The 17,826-nt window shown below is 43.0% G+C and overlaps 1 protein-coding gene across 1 annotated transcript in view; it reads right to left on the bottom strand.

Annotated features, from left to right (window-relative positions):
- Nucleotides 1–3,087: 3,087 nt before the first annotated feature.
- Nucleotides 3,088–17,826, bottom strand: part of LOC142803653 (calmodulin-binding transcription activator 2-like) — a 573,461-nt gene continuing 558,722 nt past the window's right edge. Inside the window, exons 18-24 of the mRNA XM_075889143.1 lie at nucleotides 12,248–12,608; nucleotides 11,046–11,227; nucleotides 10,141–10,286; nucleotides 9,014–9,219; nucleotides 8,229–8,303; nucleotides 5,152–5,272; nucleotides 3,088–3,359 (exon numbers count right to left, since the gene is read on the bottom strand). Of these exons, the coding sequence (XP_075745258.1) occupies nucleotides 5,155–5,272; nucleotides 8,229–8,303; nucleotides 9,014–9,219; nucleotides 10,141–10,286; nucleotides 11,046–11,227; nucleotides 12,248–12,608 (1,088 nt within the window). The 3' untranslated portion in view covers nucleotides 3,088–3,359; nucleotides 5,152–5,154. The remainder of the gene's footprint in view (nucleotides 3,360–5,151; nucleotides 5,273–8,228; nucleotides 8,304–9,013; nucleotides 9,220–10,140; nucleotides 10,287–11,045; nucleotides 11,228–12,247; nucleotides 12,609–17,826) is intronic.

The raw sequence follows: 17,826 nt of genomic DNA, 5'->3' as shown, positions 1-17,826 counted from the left end.
ATAACAAATGTAATAACTACGTTAAGCTACGATATGGTTTGCCTTCAAAGTCAATGGATGTACAGCAATAAACCAAGAGGACAGAAAGGCATTCTTCTGCTCTAGACATTTGTCTAACTTTACTTTAAGCAGATCTTTATGTTAGGTTACCAAAGTATGCAAAACTAGTCTTTTAAAGGTGAACATTCCACAAAATTCTGTTATATATTGAAAAGAAACTTGTAGTCAAAACAGAGGGACACCCCTCTATTTCAACAAACTAATCTTAACTTTATAACCCTACAATGATAAAATGTTTTTGGATGTTTTAACGTGATAGCGTTGGAGAGATAATTTCGTAAAAATACTAGTATTGGTGACAGCGTCAGCACCTTTGGTTGTGAGCGAAAAAGCAGCATCGTACTTGAGCGAAAATTCGAGGTAGATGCAAATGAATAAATAATAATAAAAAAATCATCAGTTCGAGTGGGACCGAGGAATTCGGGCCTGTGACTTCTCAATCCATGGTGCAATGCATTTAGCCACTCGTCCACCGCGCATACATCCTCTAGCATACTAACGGTGGGTTATTTATATAGGCCATTTACTGCTGGTTGTACGCACATCTCAAAAGTGCTTCAGCATGGCAAAGACCTGATTCTCACCCACGAGATGGCACAACATGCTGACTGGCGCACATTACATGGCATCGCGCAGTGTTTCGTCACGGAGCTGGAAGGTGTCTGTATCTTAGCTTTTTTTGTGGCATGGTCAACCAAAGACGAAAGCAAAAGTAGAGATTAGAAAAGTGATACCAACACAGACTGATTACGTAATTGTGCTCTACTCAAGAAAGCAAAGCTCGAGCATCTTACAAGTTTTTAATTTGACTTGGAAAAGCGATTCAAAATTTTTTTTTTTTCAGTAACAGTGAGTGATTCTATGCTTAGTCATGATTAAATCCGAGGTCCTGAACTAGACGCGAATTTCTCAAGTAAACTCTCGCCACAGGAGTCTCTAAGTGTGGCGACAAGATCTGGCAAAATGCCCCTCCCTACCATAATTTTGGATGGTGCATCAAATGGAGCAGCGCATAGCAACGTAGGAGTTACGCACATGTAACATGCTTTTGATAACTGCGTGCCTGTTAAATAGACTGTCCTGCCTGTCTTTAAATCAACAGCCCCTTTGGCACCTGCTAACAGCAGAGCACCCCTTTAAAGAAGCAACAATCCACTTACAACTTTCTCTTCACCTCGCTACATAGTTTGTACCTATGGCACGGACATATGACAACAGGAAAAAACAGACAAGGCGTCGGCGGGAGTGTTAACACCAATGCACAGCACAAGCGAAAACAGTCAGCAACAGAGATGTTTTCCATAACACTCCCTCGCATGCGTCAACATCGCGAGATGCAGGTGCTCCGGTCTATCAACTTGCTGAAATACGCACATACAGTCAATGTCAAAAGTTCATGGATTTCATTATTCATAATAAAGCTAAACAGTCCCCTGGCCTGGTTGTCTGGAATTCTAGCCCTTAGTGATATATTCGCAAATGATGCAGCATGTGCTTTTACTCACCATCGCACACCTACTTCTGTGATGTTAAACTTATTCATTGGGAGTCATGCCCAACAAACTTTTGACACTGACTGCGCACTGAAAGTTCCCGCAGCTTCACTTCACTTCTGTAAAGCCACCCTTACTAGGTGAACAAATTTGATAAGCTTTCAACAGTTTCAAAATTATTTTTCGCTGGAGCACTCGCAGACAAATGAGAGAATGAGAAATATCACGCACACAAAGCCGGTAATAAAAGCCACCTAAGTGCTCGGCACATGTACACAAATCAGTAAAATTGTCTTCGTATTTTAATACGAGAAAGCATGTGTGGCATTGGCTATTCCTATGCACGCAATAATCAATATGTTTTGTTTTTCATAACCAGAATGCCAGTGAGTGCATTTGCTGATAACTTTCTAATTGCAAGCATATGAGATATCAGCAGCTGTTGTGCTGTGTTTGTAACTTGTCTCTTCAGCATTCACCCCGGTCTCATGTCTACCTCCAGCCTTGTAATAACATGACAGCCATCTTCACCAATTGATGCTGAGACATTTGTACCGAGACTTGATCTCTCGAGACTTTACTCCGTCACTACTTCGTCTCTCCTTCATTTGTATTTTCTTCGGGAGCTCGCAGGCAGAGTGTTTCTGCACGCACAACACTGCACATTTTGTGGCGGACAAAAATAATTCTTCCATGCAGCAGCTGAAATGGTTATCAACATATTGTCAAGCAAGCGTTTGTGGCAACAGGAATATGTGTGTATATATATAAATATATATCAGTGAGATGACACTGCAACAACAGAGAAACCGAGGAACACCCACTGCAGAACTCGCGTCCCGTCCTATGTTATCATATACTGGTAAGTGCAAAATATGGAGTGATTGACAGTTCCGCAGAAAACATAAAAATAAAGAACCTGTGTCGAGAAGGCAACACTGAGCTTCCATGTTCTTCTTTTTTTTTACAGACAACATTTAAAAAGTCACAATGAAGATAAATTACTGATGAAAACACGAACAGTCATTACAAACAGTGCTCTCCTCAGTACCTGCTTTCTTTCTTCACGTTATATTTTTAAAATGTTTCATGTGTCCGTGTATTGTGAACATGAAAGGCGTGGCAGAGAAAAGGGATTTTGTGTCTAATGAAGGAAGGAGGCTTTTATGGTTTTACAAACATTTGTACCATACTGCTTTTTTTTTGTGTATGTATGTGTGTAAGTGACAAACCCAATAGAAAGCTACAAGAAGGGGAAGTAATGTGTGAAACAAGATTCACGAAAGTTTATATGTTAAAAAGGAAAAGTGAGAGAGAATAAAATGTGAGAAACGAGTCTAAAAAAAGAAGGCGAGAAAAATGCAGCAGCAGTTTTGGCATATGAGTGAAATAAATTTTCCAGATCATAAAAGGTTTCCTCCATTCTGGGGCTACAGTGCCGAGAAATGTGTCCGATTAGCGATCGCAGCAAGTGATGCTCCGTAAACCACGAAATAAATCTTAATAAGCGCGCTCTTTGTGGATAGCGTATCACTGGGCGAGGAAAGCAACCACGTTGTACAAACGCATATCCTGGCAGCAGCGAAACATGTGAAGGACCTAAATGTATGCAATCGCGATAACCCAAGTGGCAGGGACTGCAATATACATATGAATGCAGAAAGTAATTGAAGCTGTGGCTTCCAAGCGCCGCGTGGAAACCAAAATTCTTGCGTCAGCGTAGTTGCTGCTGCTGCTGCATTCTATGTCTTGTCTACTCCAGACGTTTTCTTTTCCATCATGCATTTGTCGCTTGAGCTCGCACTGCTGAAACATGAGAAGGACAAGAAGTGAATGCAAGAATGATTGACACATCAATGTAAACTGAGCAATTTTTTAAAAACATTTTTTAGAATCAAATATGTAGATTTTTAAAATCAAATATATAGAGAAACATTTTTGACCAATGTGAAGCCTTAAAAGTGTCGTCTTAAATGAAAGTAACATACTATTCTTTTAGTAATTACTTAAATTATGCATTAACAAGCAAAGACGCTGTTCTTATATGAAACCATGCTTCAGGCGCGTATGACTAAGTAAACTCTCAGTAAACAAAACCTGAAGGGGTTGGAAAAATATGTTCCATTTAACAGGAGTTTCATTTATTGAGAGAAGAACATATGTGCAGAATACAAGCCCGAAACCAAGCATAACAGAGGAAATAGTTACGTTTAAGCAGTAGTTTCATTTAACAGATTTCTGTTTACTGAAAGTCTACCGTACACTTAAACAAAAATTTGCAGTGATTGTTCCTACAGCTTTAGATATGATGGGCAGTGTGTTACTTTTGCATGTGACAGCAGGTTTTAAAAAGAGCCCATAATTCTGTTTAGCATGACATAAAAGCACTCCAGAACAGCTAGTGTTTCTTCGCCAGAAAAACTGACTTCTATTGAAGTACAAATGCTGCATGTGTGTTTTAGAATCCAATGCTGCTGACATTAGCGAGATAGTATGGATCTCGCACTACATTCACATATTTTAGCCAAGTTGAGTCAAAGTCCAGGAAACTCGAAAGTACAATCCTTTTTGAAAGTAACACCAGGTAGATGCTATAAAAATCTGATGATGTCACGAGAAACTGGTGTTGCCTCCTGCCTTTCACAGCCATGCTCCTTCTGAAAGACGAAGCTTCTACTTGTAGCAAAACTGACCCTTTAGTAACTCCACTAGTGCAATGTACTTAAGAATGTCATGTCTGTCTCTAAAATAAGGAACACACAGTCGCGAATTCCGCAAATTTGCATTAGTTCATTTGAGAAAAGCTGCACAGAACTAGATTGAGGAACGTGTCAAAGAAGGAAGATAGGACACACAAGGTGACTGAAATTGAGGATTTAGAGGTCACAGGATAAAATGCAAAGGTATTGTCGTCATGCTGCTACGAGTGTGAAAAACGCAACAGCTGTGACATTAATCAACAACTGAACAATTTCTACAGCACACTTCAACCATCTGCTTTGTGATGATAGTGGTAAGTGAAATTATCAGTCATTGAAGTCTGGTCACACACTTCAGCTATCTGTAGACGCACCATAATACATTTCAACATAGTTGCTGTGGTCCCATACGTTACAGAATTTGCCACTATTCTTATTGTGTGCTAAGTACATGCATTATTTTCGCTACAGAAAAAATTATACAATTCAGGAAGGTTGCGATGCACCAAGGTGCATCTAAGCCGAACAGAATCAGTGAATGCAGTAAGCTAAAAAAAAACAACGAAGTGTGCACACCAATGTACAAGCACAATCAAAATGCTGCCTGTTGCTCCCCCCTTCCTAGAAAGCATATAAAAAAAACAACAGATGAATCCTTACGTGGTTATCACTTTTCCAATTCCCTTTTACACAGAAATACAGGGCATGGCTGGCATGCAGGTTGCCAAATCATTGAAAGTGACTGGCTTCAGTCATTGCCCTTGCATTGACAAGGTAACAGTTATGCCCGCAGCTGTGCCCCGTCTTCCTTCCATCTTACACCACACGTACCCGATTCCACATGATCTGCAACATAAATTAACCCGAGACTTTTTGTGTCAGATGACCAGCAGTCTGACCTTTCAAGCCTCCTTGAAGCTAGAAGGCAGTTCCTGGGATTTTGTGGGCAGCCGTGGTGGCGCTGGAACGACCGCTGCTGGCCTCTCTCTTTCGGCAGCTAAGGCACGCTCTCTCTGCAATCTAGAAACATTACGACAAGTTCAACTGCCTGAGCAATACACGGAGCTTGAAGGATTGTGTGTGGCAGTCACAAAAAGTGTAAATTTGATCTGAGGGAAAAAAGGTACATCACATGGCGTGCAGCTATCTAGTCCTTGCTTTAGATCAGTTGCCTCTGAGATGGCAGTAGATATTGCTTTAATCTCAGAGGCGGCATGGTTTAAAGCAGACGCGGCAGCGAGCGCTCGAAGCCGACGTATGGGGGAGCGGAGGAGGAGAGAACAGGAAAGGAAATAATTTTAAAGGGGCACTAAAGTCAAACAACGAATCAATTTATATCAATAAATTACCCTCTAAGAACATTGATGTTATTAATTGAAGCATCATATATTTAGTGATAAAAGTAATTTCACCATTATAGATTAAGTGATAAAGAAGAAAATCAAGGTAATAGTTTCGTACTCAAATTTCACACCGAAAAATCTCTGCACATCATTTCATTAATTTGAAAGTGTACTTTTTTGTATTGTGACCACTTTGGCTCAACAAAATTTTCTGAAATGTGGTACATTCAACAAACCCCTCAGAGGACAATGTATTAGTTTTTACTGCTATGTAAGGCCTAATAGGTGATGTCAAAATCCATGAAGTTTGGAGCAGGAATTTCAAGGGGATGTCATCACGCACATTTTCATTCTGCTCGTTTTCTCGGGTACCAAGCGTTGTTCCACTGCAAGCATGTAAATTTTGGAATTGCGAAACTGTAATTTACTACCATTAGAAACAAAAATTTTCTCTTTAGCGTCTCTTTAAGCTTGGGTCAAATTTCCAGGTTTCTGTGAGGGTTAGGAACACAAAGTATAGGAAAGTAAAGAAAGATGTTTAGTGTGACTTGTAGCAGTGCATCACAAACAACAAACAGTTTTCAGTGATGCATAAAAAGATAGTTCATTTCAAAAGCTCCTATCTTAGTGTAGACTAGAATAAACCAAATAGCTTTATTTTACATTTACTGACGCAACTTTTATCAGGTTTTTGGTAACTTAAGAAAGAGTCAAGATCCTGTGGAGGTTATATGTTTTGATGGGAGAACTGGGCTTTGTTAGAGCAGCAATAGAACCCTTGTCCCCACAGTTGTTGATTGTAAGTCTCCACGTTAATACATTGCTTCATTACCGTGATAACACAGATTCAAGAAACACAGGAATGCATAAACATTACATTCCCATCATGTGTTCTTGATTCTCTACATATGCAATAGTTAGCGTATGTTTAGTAAACAAACAGCAACCAATTTTGTTGCATTAACCAATTTTAGCCCTGCAGCAGTTTCCTTTCGACTTTCACACTTTCGAAAACATATCATGCCCGTGTCACTTTTGCAGAATTACATGCTATGTGAAATACAATCTCAGTGAAACCCAGCAGATAATGAAGTCAAGAAAAGTACAGAGGGCATTAATTGTGCTTTTGATTTAGGTGTATGGCAGTAATTATTACATGTATCTGAACGAAGCAAAGTGACGCTGGCAGGGACCAAAGCTGAGGTTGCAGACTCGATCTCTGCCAGCAGGAAGTTGCCTTGTCGCACACTACCTTCAGGTATATATCACAATCTATAAACTTGAAAAAAAAAGTACAATTAACGTCTCCTATGCCTTCGTGGCATCATTATCTGCTGGTTTGCATTACAGTTGTGCTAAAAAAAAGGAATGAGCCCTGAAAAATTTCCTTCCATCATTCATAAAGAAAAAGTACCACAGAAATGAAACAAGACCCTTATTAAGCTCTTGGACTTGAGCAGGGAAGAAGGAAAATGAGTAAGTGCAAATAGACAGGTGCAAAAACGTGAGGAGAGAGAGAAAAGGTAGATGGTGTGAGGGCAGGCAGAGAGAACTCACCACTTTCCCATGTAAAAACTCCCACATGCTGCTTTTGTATGAAAGTACGAAAGAGAGAGAGACAGAAAGCCTGTCAGCATACCATGTGAGCGTAGAGATAGAAGAGTAAAAAAGTTAGCAATGAGGCAACTTTTTTTTCATGCACACACGCTGTACCCGAAGTGACCTGGGGCAATCATGCTATGCATAAGCATCGTGCAGTCATTCTAGTGAGTTGTTGGTTATCTTGAAGAGTTGTGCTAGTTAGTATACTGCATTGATAATTGAGAACGGCATGTTTGTAAATTTCGCGGCCACAGTTGCAGCACGAGCACTTTGCTCAAAGCAATTCATCGTGTAAGCAGAGAGATAGGTTAACAGCAGTATAAGTATAGTAGTTATAGAATAAAGGGAGTGTAATGGTAATGTTTGGGCTAGTATTTTCACGTATGAATAGCATTTAGTGTCTTTCAGCCTTGAATACATGGGAAAAGGACTAACATCCAACAAATACCAAAATTCTAGAGCAGCTAAAAGGTTACCCATACGTAGATCTGAAAGAGAAGGCGGACGAATAAGAGAAGGGCAACAGAATACATTAGAGTGGCATAGAAGAATATGTTTGAAGAAGGTCTTTTTGTGCTAAGTTGACACCTGTTGCCCCTTAAATACAAAATGAAAAACCCCTGTAGTGACTACCAAAAAGCAATATCCTGGTTTTTATTTTCGAGCTACAGCGTAAAACTATGACTTCAATACTAGACATTTTCTCTGTGCCGCATTTAAGCTTAGTATAATACAAGTAAATGTTAAGGAATCGCAACTAGTTTGAGTCTGACTGTCTCGTTGACGTCGAACCGATAATGATAGATGTCACAAATCGTCTATCCTGTAACACAGTGCGACACCTCAATACCTTCTGAAGAAACAGCAATAAATTAGCTGTTATATGCCAGAAACTCGACAAACAAACAACGAAAAAACTGTTCAAATTGCCAAAAATATTCTGCCTTTGAACATTTCTTTTTTGGGCCACACAAATGCAAATTGCACTGTTAAAGAAGTGCAGAAAATATTACTTCTCTTTATAGACTTACTTGTTTTTCGACTGTCTCATGAACTGCTGAATCTTCCTAGCGGCCTGGTGCTGACGCCGCTGGGAATATGTTCGTCTGCAGCAAAAACAAATTAAAGGTTTTTCGTGGGTGAAGAAGCTAGTGAAGACTATTACTGCATTGTGTAGATAATCAACTTCATTGGTGAAGGAGATGATTGAATTTGCTGAACACACTAAGAAAAATTATCAAATATTCACGATACCATCGACTATTTTGAGTGACCGCATGCTAAACAATGATGCAGATAAGTTGAGTGCTGTTCTTATATTTACCAACATTACAAATCTTACTAAATGCCTCTGTTTGGAGGACCTGAAAATTAGATCACAGCAATGATTAAAGAATGCTAAACTGCATAAAAAGTTATCACATCTTTTCATGAAGAAAGTGCAAATGTTTACAAGCAATAGGATTGTGACAGTGAATGTACAAATGTCACTGTAATCCCTTAAAGCATTGCTGCTACTTTTACTGGCGAAAAGAGATACCAAACATCTTCATGATGGGAAAGTACACCTTTAGGCTATCATCTATGTTTCTCATCTCCAGGATCTACAGCCATTCTAGTGCTAGGTATTACTAAATACAAAAATTATAACTGCAGAAGCTGATATAAGAAAGATAGACAACAGCATGGGCAGTCATGCTAGTTGGTTTCGATTCATAATGTAGGAACAGTGAAAAATATGAGACTGCGTACTTCTTAACTCCCGTCTCGTATTTCGCGCTGAACAAACCAATTCATTATGGATAGATAAACAGACCTGAAAGCCGAGGCGGTGGGAGTTCCCTCCCGGCTGGAGAGGGACGATTGCCGCCGGTCATCCGAATAGCCCCTGTGGAAGAAGCCTTGTCCAGGACTACCAGTGGCCGTTTCTCCTTCGGGACTCTTCTTGAACCTCTTGTGCTGTTCACACCAACCATGGAAGCTCTCGACGGCTGCCTTGGTCATCTGCTTGTAGTACATGTACTGCACGAAATGAGCAAAAAACACCGATGAGTCAATTAATGCTGAGATGTTCGGGCCTTAAGCAGTTTTTTTTTGCATAAAAAGGACATGTGTGACGTGGAAGTCAATGTATATGAGCACATCTCGCTCCAGAGATGTGCTCATGGTGCAGCATCTAGAAGGTGGTGGAAATTGAAGTTACTGAGTAGAGGATGGTGGCAAAGATGGAACCATTGATTTCCTAGAAAAGGAGCTTGTGATGAAATTGTGGAAGACATGTTACACAACTCATTATAAAAAATTGTCTTATGTATGTTATTACGGTGCTGGCAAGAGTTAAAAAAAAATATGAGGTTTCATCTGCCTGTGTAGAAAGTAATCAAAATAGAGCATTTAGTTTACATGTCTTGGAATGTTCTGCCACTCTACCTAGTCTCAATATAGCAGAAGGCAATAGAGCCCTTTGCACTTTAGTTATTGTATGCAGTGATTCTGAAGTGAAAAAATTTTTATCAATATTGAAGCACACATGACTCGAGGCACGTTTTTAAAGCTGCCTCTCCTTTTAGGGAATCACCAAATGACATCAGTGAAGCCCAACCAAATGAATCTGACAGACAGTTTGGCCGGGGAAAGCATTGGAAACATTAATTGTCTTTAACTGTCGTATAGTAATGAATTAAAGTAGACAAAAAAAACACCCTTTTCTGTTGGTCAGATTTAAACCCGCACACTTTCTAATTGCACATCCGATACTCTACCAACTGAGTTATGATAGAAGCCACATCCGCCTCGCTGTCTACTTGCCGGTGTCTTCTCCATAATACCCTATTTGGGAAAAGCTGTGAAAGAGCCTTCAACGTAGGTATCTTGGTGAATGGACAGTACTAATGCTAGTACGAAATAAATCAAAAAGCAAAGTGTTTCTGTAAGAGCACTCACCTGCTTATACCTCCTGTAATAGCTCTGTATGAGCACAGCGGCCGCCCTCTCTTTCTCTTGCTCTTCCTGGCGCTTGCGGCCCTTGTAGGAACGATACGCCTTCTGAATAATCTTGGCTGCTTCGTACAGTTCTCGTTGCTCCTTGTCTGTAGGAAACGCAAGTATGCAAACTGAAAGGACCGCCTTAGAACGCAATACCATTGTACTACACTCAAACCTCGATATAACGAATCCAGATATAACGAAATATTGGTTATAACGAAGTAAATGAAAAATAGTCTCGCAATAGATTTAGTGTTAAGAATAAACCATTATAACAAAATTTCGGATATAACAAACCTATTTTCATGTAAGATGCAAGTTTGTTATAATGAGGTTTGAGTGTACCACGGGCGATGAGGTTGTTGCGTACTAGTGAAACTCGAATGAGCTGGGCCCTGCTTGCATAGCTGCGTGCACAGAGAGGGGTGGCTGCCCCCCTTAATACTTCGTCTTCGCACTGTGTTCTAGTTGTAAGGACCTCAATAGGAAGGGACAATTGGAATTTCAGTACTAAAATGCTAGCTCAACACAATTTGTGTGAACCCATTGAATTGCGTAAGCACACCTCTTTAGCATTAAACAAAAAATAAGCTGCAAAAAGAAAATAAAAATAAAAAAAGTAGTGCCCCAGGTTAGTTGTTGACCCACTTTTTAACTTGAGAGGAGCATGCCACACGAAGGAGCATAGCGAGCTGCTGTCAAAAATAAATGCTAAAATTTGTACTTTTTTGTGATATAATTAGAGGCTCATCAACAATCGTATTCAGAGCAATAAAAAGTAACACTACACAAGGCTACGAATACGATGTGCATGCAAACGCGCGACTACAGCTCTGCACCCTAATTGCCAAGCCTTTTCCTACCTGAAAGAGTGAGATTGGAGAAGTCCCTCTCCATGATCTTCCCAGAAGCCTTGAAGAACTCGCAGAAATCCGCAGTGGTTGGAGGAGGCGAAGGCGATTCTAACGTGAAACTTCCGGGACTCTGCAGGCATGATGATGAAGCTGGGCTCAGGGATGACGACGGAGTTCCCGCTTCGCAATACCTGCACAAAATAAAATTGTGGAACAAACATTTTATACAAAAAAAAATCCCGTTCAGCTCCTACCATAGAAGTGAAGATAGCACAATGAAAAGATGGTACCTGCCAGTAAAAAAGATATTCACTCAGAACTCTATTGATAAATCATATTTTTTTTCTCTCTGATGTGGATATGTTGGTATTGTAGCTACGAGTCGGATAAAAAAAACAGTAGAGCTTCATTTATTTCTAGTTTCATTCTAAACTTACATTTATATGGAAGGCACTATAATAGGCAGCAGAATACTTCCACTTCTACTGTGGGCACCTAATAGGCAGCACAATATGAACTAGTTTAGTTATTCAATGCCAACCCCCTTATTACTGGTTGTTAAAACCAAGTATGTGAGTATGTGTGAGTTAATGGGAACAGTGAGAACACACACACACACACACACACACACACACACACACACACACACGCACGCACGCACGCACGCACGCACGCACGCACGCACGCACGCACGCACGCACGCACGCACGCACGCACGCACGCACGCACGCACGCACGCACGCACGCACGCACGCACGCACGCACGCACGCACGCACGCACGCACGCACACACACACACACACACACACACACACACACACACACACACACACACACACACACACACACACACATATATATATATATATTTCATGTGCAGGTATAGTATATATACATATATATGTATATGAGTGAGGAAAACTTCAGCTGAATTGCCCACTAGAATGAAATGTATGTGTCTTAGACACTGCACAAAACAGCATTTTTATCTATTGTACCTGCATGTGTTCAAATGTTCTGACAAACAACATGCTAACATTCACTATTTGCTTGCTTCCTTGATTCATTCTCCCGAGGTGTGCCCACAGACAGAATGTCTCTGTTTGTACTGTTATATTCACTCTAACACATATCTCAAGAATAAAAAGTTTCTCACTAGTACACATGCTAACGTTCCAGCCCCAACTATTCTCACTTTTTACTATTATTACCTGTAGTTGTAGTCACTAAACTCGAAATTGAAGTCGTCGCTGAGAAGTGGCGGCGGCGGATCGTCAACGGGGCACATGGTAGCCGCCAGTCCAGGACTGTGGGGTCCGCCAGCCGTGTCCGGTGACGACAGAAGCAGAAACAGACCCTCAGCTTCCATTGAGTTATCCTCGTCATCATCGATTGTACGCGGAGCTGCCTTGATGCGCTCTGGCAACGCCGCAATTATCTGCTCAGCAAGTGTGAGCACACGGCTGTCTCCTGGCACATGAGATGAGGCATCTGCTGCAGGCGAAGACGAAGTGCCCAGGTCACAGCCCACGCTGCTGTGGCTTTCTCGTCTCCTACCTAATGGGCTCATCCCTGCAAGAGGTAAAGTGTGCTCTTCATTAAATGTTTTAATACAGGTCACTGACCCATCCAACTCAAATCATGCCTTATTCATGCATATCTCATTGTACCGGTAATCCGCTGCATGCTGCACAACCACATGCCTGGACCACTACTTTCCAAGTCTGTTTTTTTATCCAAGCAGCAAAAAACTGGAATGATGTTCTTTACAGCATTGGAGCCATTATTGGCTCAGCTGTTTCTTGTTTTAGGGGCGAAGCTCCTTATAGCGGCACTCGTTCGTCCCTTATAGCTGTTGTAGTGTGTAACAAGTATAACATTTTGACCTCCAAGGTGGTGCTTGTGAGAGATTTATTTTGTGCGTTGTTGAACAATAAAAGATAGTGCTCAATGTACATGCCAATGACTGCTAAGGGGGAATGAAAGACAGGAGCATTCGGCTTTTAGTTAACGCGCACGCTGCGATCCCCATTAGCAGCCATTGGCAAGTACATTGAGCACTATCTGACAAGAAAGGGTTGCTACGTTATACTCGCTGGGTGTAACCTCCTTACTTTTAGAAAGGTTTAGCGAGCCGCAGTGCCAAGAATACAATGAACTAGTATATACCATGAACTCGAGGTGGTTAAAGGTGGGAAGTAGACACGAAGCGCAAGCCATAAGAAAGTAAAAGCCAAATTCTCCTGTCTCTCATTTCCCATTAGCAGCCTTTGGCATGTACATTGAGCCCTATCTGACAGGAAAAGGTTTCTACGTTATACTCGCTGGGCGTAACCTCTTTGGTTTTAAAAAGGTTTAGCGAGTGTTGGGCCACAGTGCCATGAATACAGTGAACTAGTATATACCATGAACTCGAGGTGGTTAAAGGTGGGAAGTAGACACGAAGCGCAAGCCGTAAGAAAGTGTGCGTGTGCCACCTCTCGTTTAGTCCTTCGAATGTCCGCTGGATGGCGGTGCTTCTATATGGGGAATATATGATGAAAAGATGCGAGATGGTGGTACATGAAGTGTTTAATAGATGGACGAATGGACAATCAGACAGATGCATGGATGGACGCATGGACGAACGCAGGGACGGACGCACGAATAGATGCACGCACGGATGGGCGGATGGACGCATGGATGGTCACACAGACGGACGCATGGACGGACGGAAGCAAGAACGAATGGACGGACGAATGCTTCGCCCCACTCTCCATTATTCACTCCGTGGATATGCTGCCATTTTTTTTTTGGAAGCTGTTAGAAGCACCTGTTTTTAATTTTTTAATTACTACCAGCTATGTAATACTACTTCAGACGAAGGTCTCTAAGAAAATAAAAGTGAAGCCATGCTACAGCTCTGATGCTGACAAACTGATGCGTTCAAAAGTAATAAACATAAGTAAAAGCAGTATGGTCAGTACTAAAGGAATGTGGAATGTGCGTCGGACCATGTACTATATACGTGTTACACGTATGTCACAAACGACTCCAATTTTCGGAGCATCCGCGGGCCCCATCTTCCAAGGAAGGGCGTTTTTGTGTTGGGAGACGACATCCGGCGACTATAACGACCAAGCGTGGCCCCGGCTCGTCTTCCCTGCCCCTGACCGGAAGGGGAACCGGCGGTCTCAACAAGGAAAATTACTCCCAGATGAGATGGGAGCACGTTGACGCCCCCGAGGAGGTTTGAACTGCATCGGAAGAGCAGTTGACATACAGCCAGCAACAAGTGCGGTCGTCAGTGTCGCGAGTCTCGCGTAGGCGGCGAGCATGGAGTGACCCGTGCAACGTATTGAGACGGCTGCAATTCCGGGCACCCTCGTCGTCTACCAAGCCGGCGAGACCTTCAGCGGCACCCGTCAACTCCCCTACGTGCACCAAGAGCTGGCCTGGTCCGTATGGAACATTTTATTGTGACTTTTTTAAACTGTTTAATTATTATAGCCAGCCTTTCTTTTTTAAATATTTGTAGTGTGCGCTGCGTCGCACGTTGAAATTCAAAAGCGCCACCATGATCATTCTGTAATTATTTCCTCGTAACCCTCTTTTACGATTTCCATCTTGTTATTTTATTAATATTCCACGTGTTTGTCTTTTGTTGTATCTCTTGAAGTGTTCTTTTAGAGCATAGTTTGTTACATAGCTGTTCTCTCCATCGTGCATCAGTGTTATTCCTCTCTGTTATTTTTGTAATCTCCTGCCTTTGCCCCTGTTTTAATTAAACGCTTGTTTATGCATAATCAAACTCCGTGTCTGCTCTATGAGTGCGTCGGTCAGGCTCATTCATCACCACACGTGCAACCCCGCACGGGTCGACCAACCCGCAAATAAATTCGAAATCTGCCACTTCGAGGCCTTTCAGGCGTCGCAGGCCGAAGCGTAAAGTGGAAGCTTGCGAGTCTGCCGCACGTCAATGTTGGATCGACAAGGCCTCACCCGAAGTGCGTGGCATGATCTGGCGTCCGCGCGACAGGACTGGCCGACCACGTGGTGATGTCTGGGAGACTTACGTATCTCTGAGCGTGCAGTAGGTAGACGTCCTTTTATTGCTTTGTTGGTTGACAACTGTGTATAGCAATGGACGACACGGTGTTTGACAGGCTTATTGAACAGGGCAAAGCCTTTGGCTTCATAGGCAAGGAGTTATATAATTTCGTCGAAAAAGAACGAAATAGACTTAAAGAGGAGCGCGATGCCGAACGCATTAGGTACAGGCAACATCTGGAATTTTTGATGGAACAGGAGCGAGAAAATTCAAGGCTTAGAATTCAAAAGGAAAAAGAGCGCCTGGGACTGTGTGCGATGGAGTCGGGTCTCAGCTTAGCCGCTAGAACGCCCAGTAGCGTGACCGACCGTGTCCCGAACAAGCAGTCTTACCAAGATCATGTGCAGCTACTGCGCCAGAAAATCGAAAGTAGGCGACGCATGCTTGAGACCTGGGATGCAAGGCACGAAAGGGGCAAAGAGACCGTAGGTGCCAGACCGCTGAGAGCCGGGCAAAAATTTTGTACTGTTGAGGCGGACATAAGGTTCGCGAGTGAACCTATTGAGTTAGCTGTTGAAAGTCCCGTTGTGGCCACAAAGGCCACTGAAGGCCGCAGTGATGGCGACGAGGCGCTGTGCCTGGAAAGTCTTGTCGATACAGAAATGCCATCTGTGATTGACTTGGCACAGCCACCCTGTATGCGCGTCGCCATGGCAGCTAACTGTGATGTTCGCAGTACAACCGGCCCGGCCGACGAGGACCCCTGTACAGACAGCGGGACAGAGGCGTGTGCTGACGCACACTGTGAGCTGGGCAATGTTGGGGCAAGTAGTTTTTCCAGGTGCGAGCGGTGCAACCCCGAGGAAGACGCTTGCATTGCTCAGCATTCATCCAAGTGCCCCGTAAGTCAGGGTGTCCGTAAGTTAGAGAAAGACCCCGGTTGTATAGACGGCACCGCAGATGAGACAGACGAAACAAGTTCTGCTTTGCAAATGATGCAAGCAGACTTCTCGAAAGTGATCACGGGGCAATGGGCAAGGAGAAAAAGACGCCGCACAAGCAGAAGGGTGCAAACCAAGGGTGCAAAGCAACCCGGAAAATCGCTAATTGCCAAACAGCAATCAAGGCAACGAAAGCTTCGATTGCATTTTGTGGCATTCGCCAGTCGAGTGGGTCCCTATGCTCCAAACCGCCTGACAGGTAGGGGGGTGAGGCAGACATTTGTTCGTGGAGCTCGGAAAAGCCAACCCCCTTCGTTCCATTGTCCTGCTCGAAATGCGGGGCGCCTTGCGAGGCAGCGCCTTTCGGCCGAGCGACACGACGTGGTTCGGAGACTCGTTTCCGTAGAACGCGGTGTCGATGAAGGCATGCCTCCGAGGTGTAGACTAACGGGAAACAGGCGCCCGTGTAGCGGCTGTACACACTTTTGTCTGCCCTGGTTGTTTCGAACGGCTCCCCCAAGAGCGCGACCACCTCGAGCGCGGATAAAAGTTATGTATATGTACATCGAAACGTAAACCTATCCTTCAGGGCTAATGGGATACTTTTTGAAACAATGTTCGTTTCATTCATTCGATTTTGAAACATTTGATAAACGTTCAGAGCAATCGCTTGGCTTTTTTTTATTGATTATCTTGTGTCGTCTGTGTGTTTGTAGACGATGTTCGTTGTTTCAACCTATTACCCGTTCAGTTAGGGAAGCCTTAATTTAGGGATATTGTTATTTTATTAGTTGGGCTTTTTCATTTTAAGAGACCGGTTGGTCATACGATCCAAGTGTCTCACGGTACGCATGTGTGATAAACATGACGCTATGTTATTCAAGACTTTTCTTTCTATTATTATTTTGAAAGGAAGCGCTTTAGTGTGGAGCATGTCCAAGAACTGTGCACAAATGATCATGCCGATTTATTACTCATTCATCTTTTCTGAAAGCTGCGTGTCAATAAGTGACTTTTCAATACCACTTAAAGCGTGTATTGTTTTAATATGTGGCATGAAAGAATGCCTACGTGCTTTGTCCTTAAATCGTGCAGTATTTTTGTGATTTTCTTTTCGAATGTGTGTGGCCATGACGTTGTGCGTGAGTTATGACTTTTATCTGATGGTGACCGTGAAGCGTAGTGTGTCAGGTGTTTTCTGCGATGTCGTCCACGTCAGTGAAATGGTGCGCGAAAAAGAAAACGCATTGGTGGACAACCGGAACCCTGCAAGCTCTCGAACATTGAGCGTTTGTGATTTTCTTGAACATTACGAAGTAATATCCTTAAGAAGGGGGCTATGTCACAAACGACTCCAATTTTCGGAGCATCCGCGGCCCCCATCTTCCAAGGAAGGGCGTTTTTGTGTTGGGAGACGACATCCGGCGACTATAACGACCAAGCGTGGCCCCGGCTCGTCTTCCCTGCCCTTGACCGGAAGGGGAACCGGCGGTCTCAACAAGAAAAATTACTCCCAGATGAGATGGGAGCACGTTGACGCCCCCGAGGAGGTTTGAACTGCATCGGAAGAGCAGTTGACGTACAGCCAGCAACAAGTGCGGTCGTCGGTGTCGCGAGTCTCACGTAGGCGGCGAGCATGGAGTGACCCGTGCAACGTATTGAGACGGCTGCAATTCCGGGCACCCTCGTCGTCTACCAAGCCGGCGAGACCTTCAGCGGCACCCGTCAACTCCCCTACGTGCACCAAGAGCTGGCCTGGTCCGTATGGAACATTTTATTGTGACTTTTTTAAACTGTTTAATTATTATAGCCAGCCTTT

Source organism: Rhipicephalus microplus, chromosome 3 (assembly GCF_043290135.1).
Source record: "Rhipicephalus microplus isolate Deutch F79 chromosome 3, USDA_Rmic, whole genome shotgun sequence".
Lineage (NCBI taxonomy): Eukaryota > Metazoa > Arthropoda > Arachnida > Ixodida > Ixodidae > Rhipicephalus > Rhipicephalus microplus.
The sequence above is the reverse complement of the archived record's forward strand: the minus strand, read 5'-3'. Positions and strand labels throughout refer to the sequence as shown.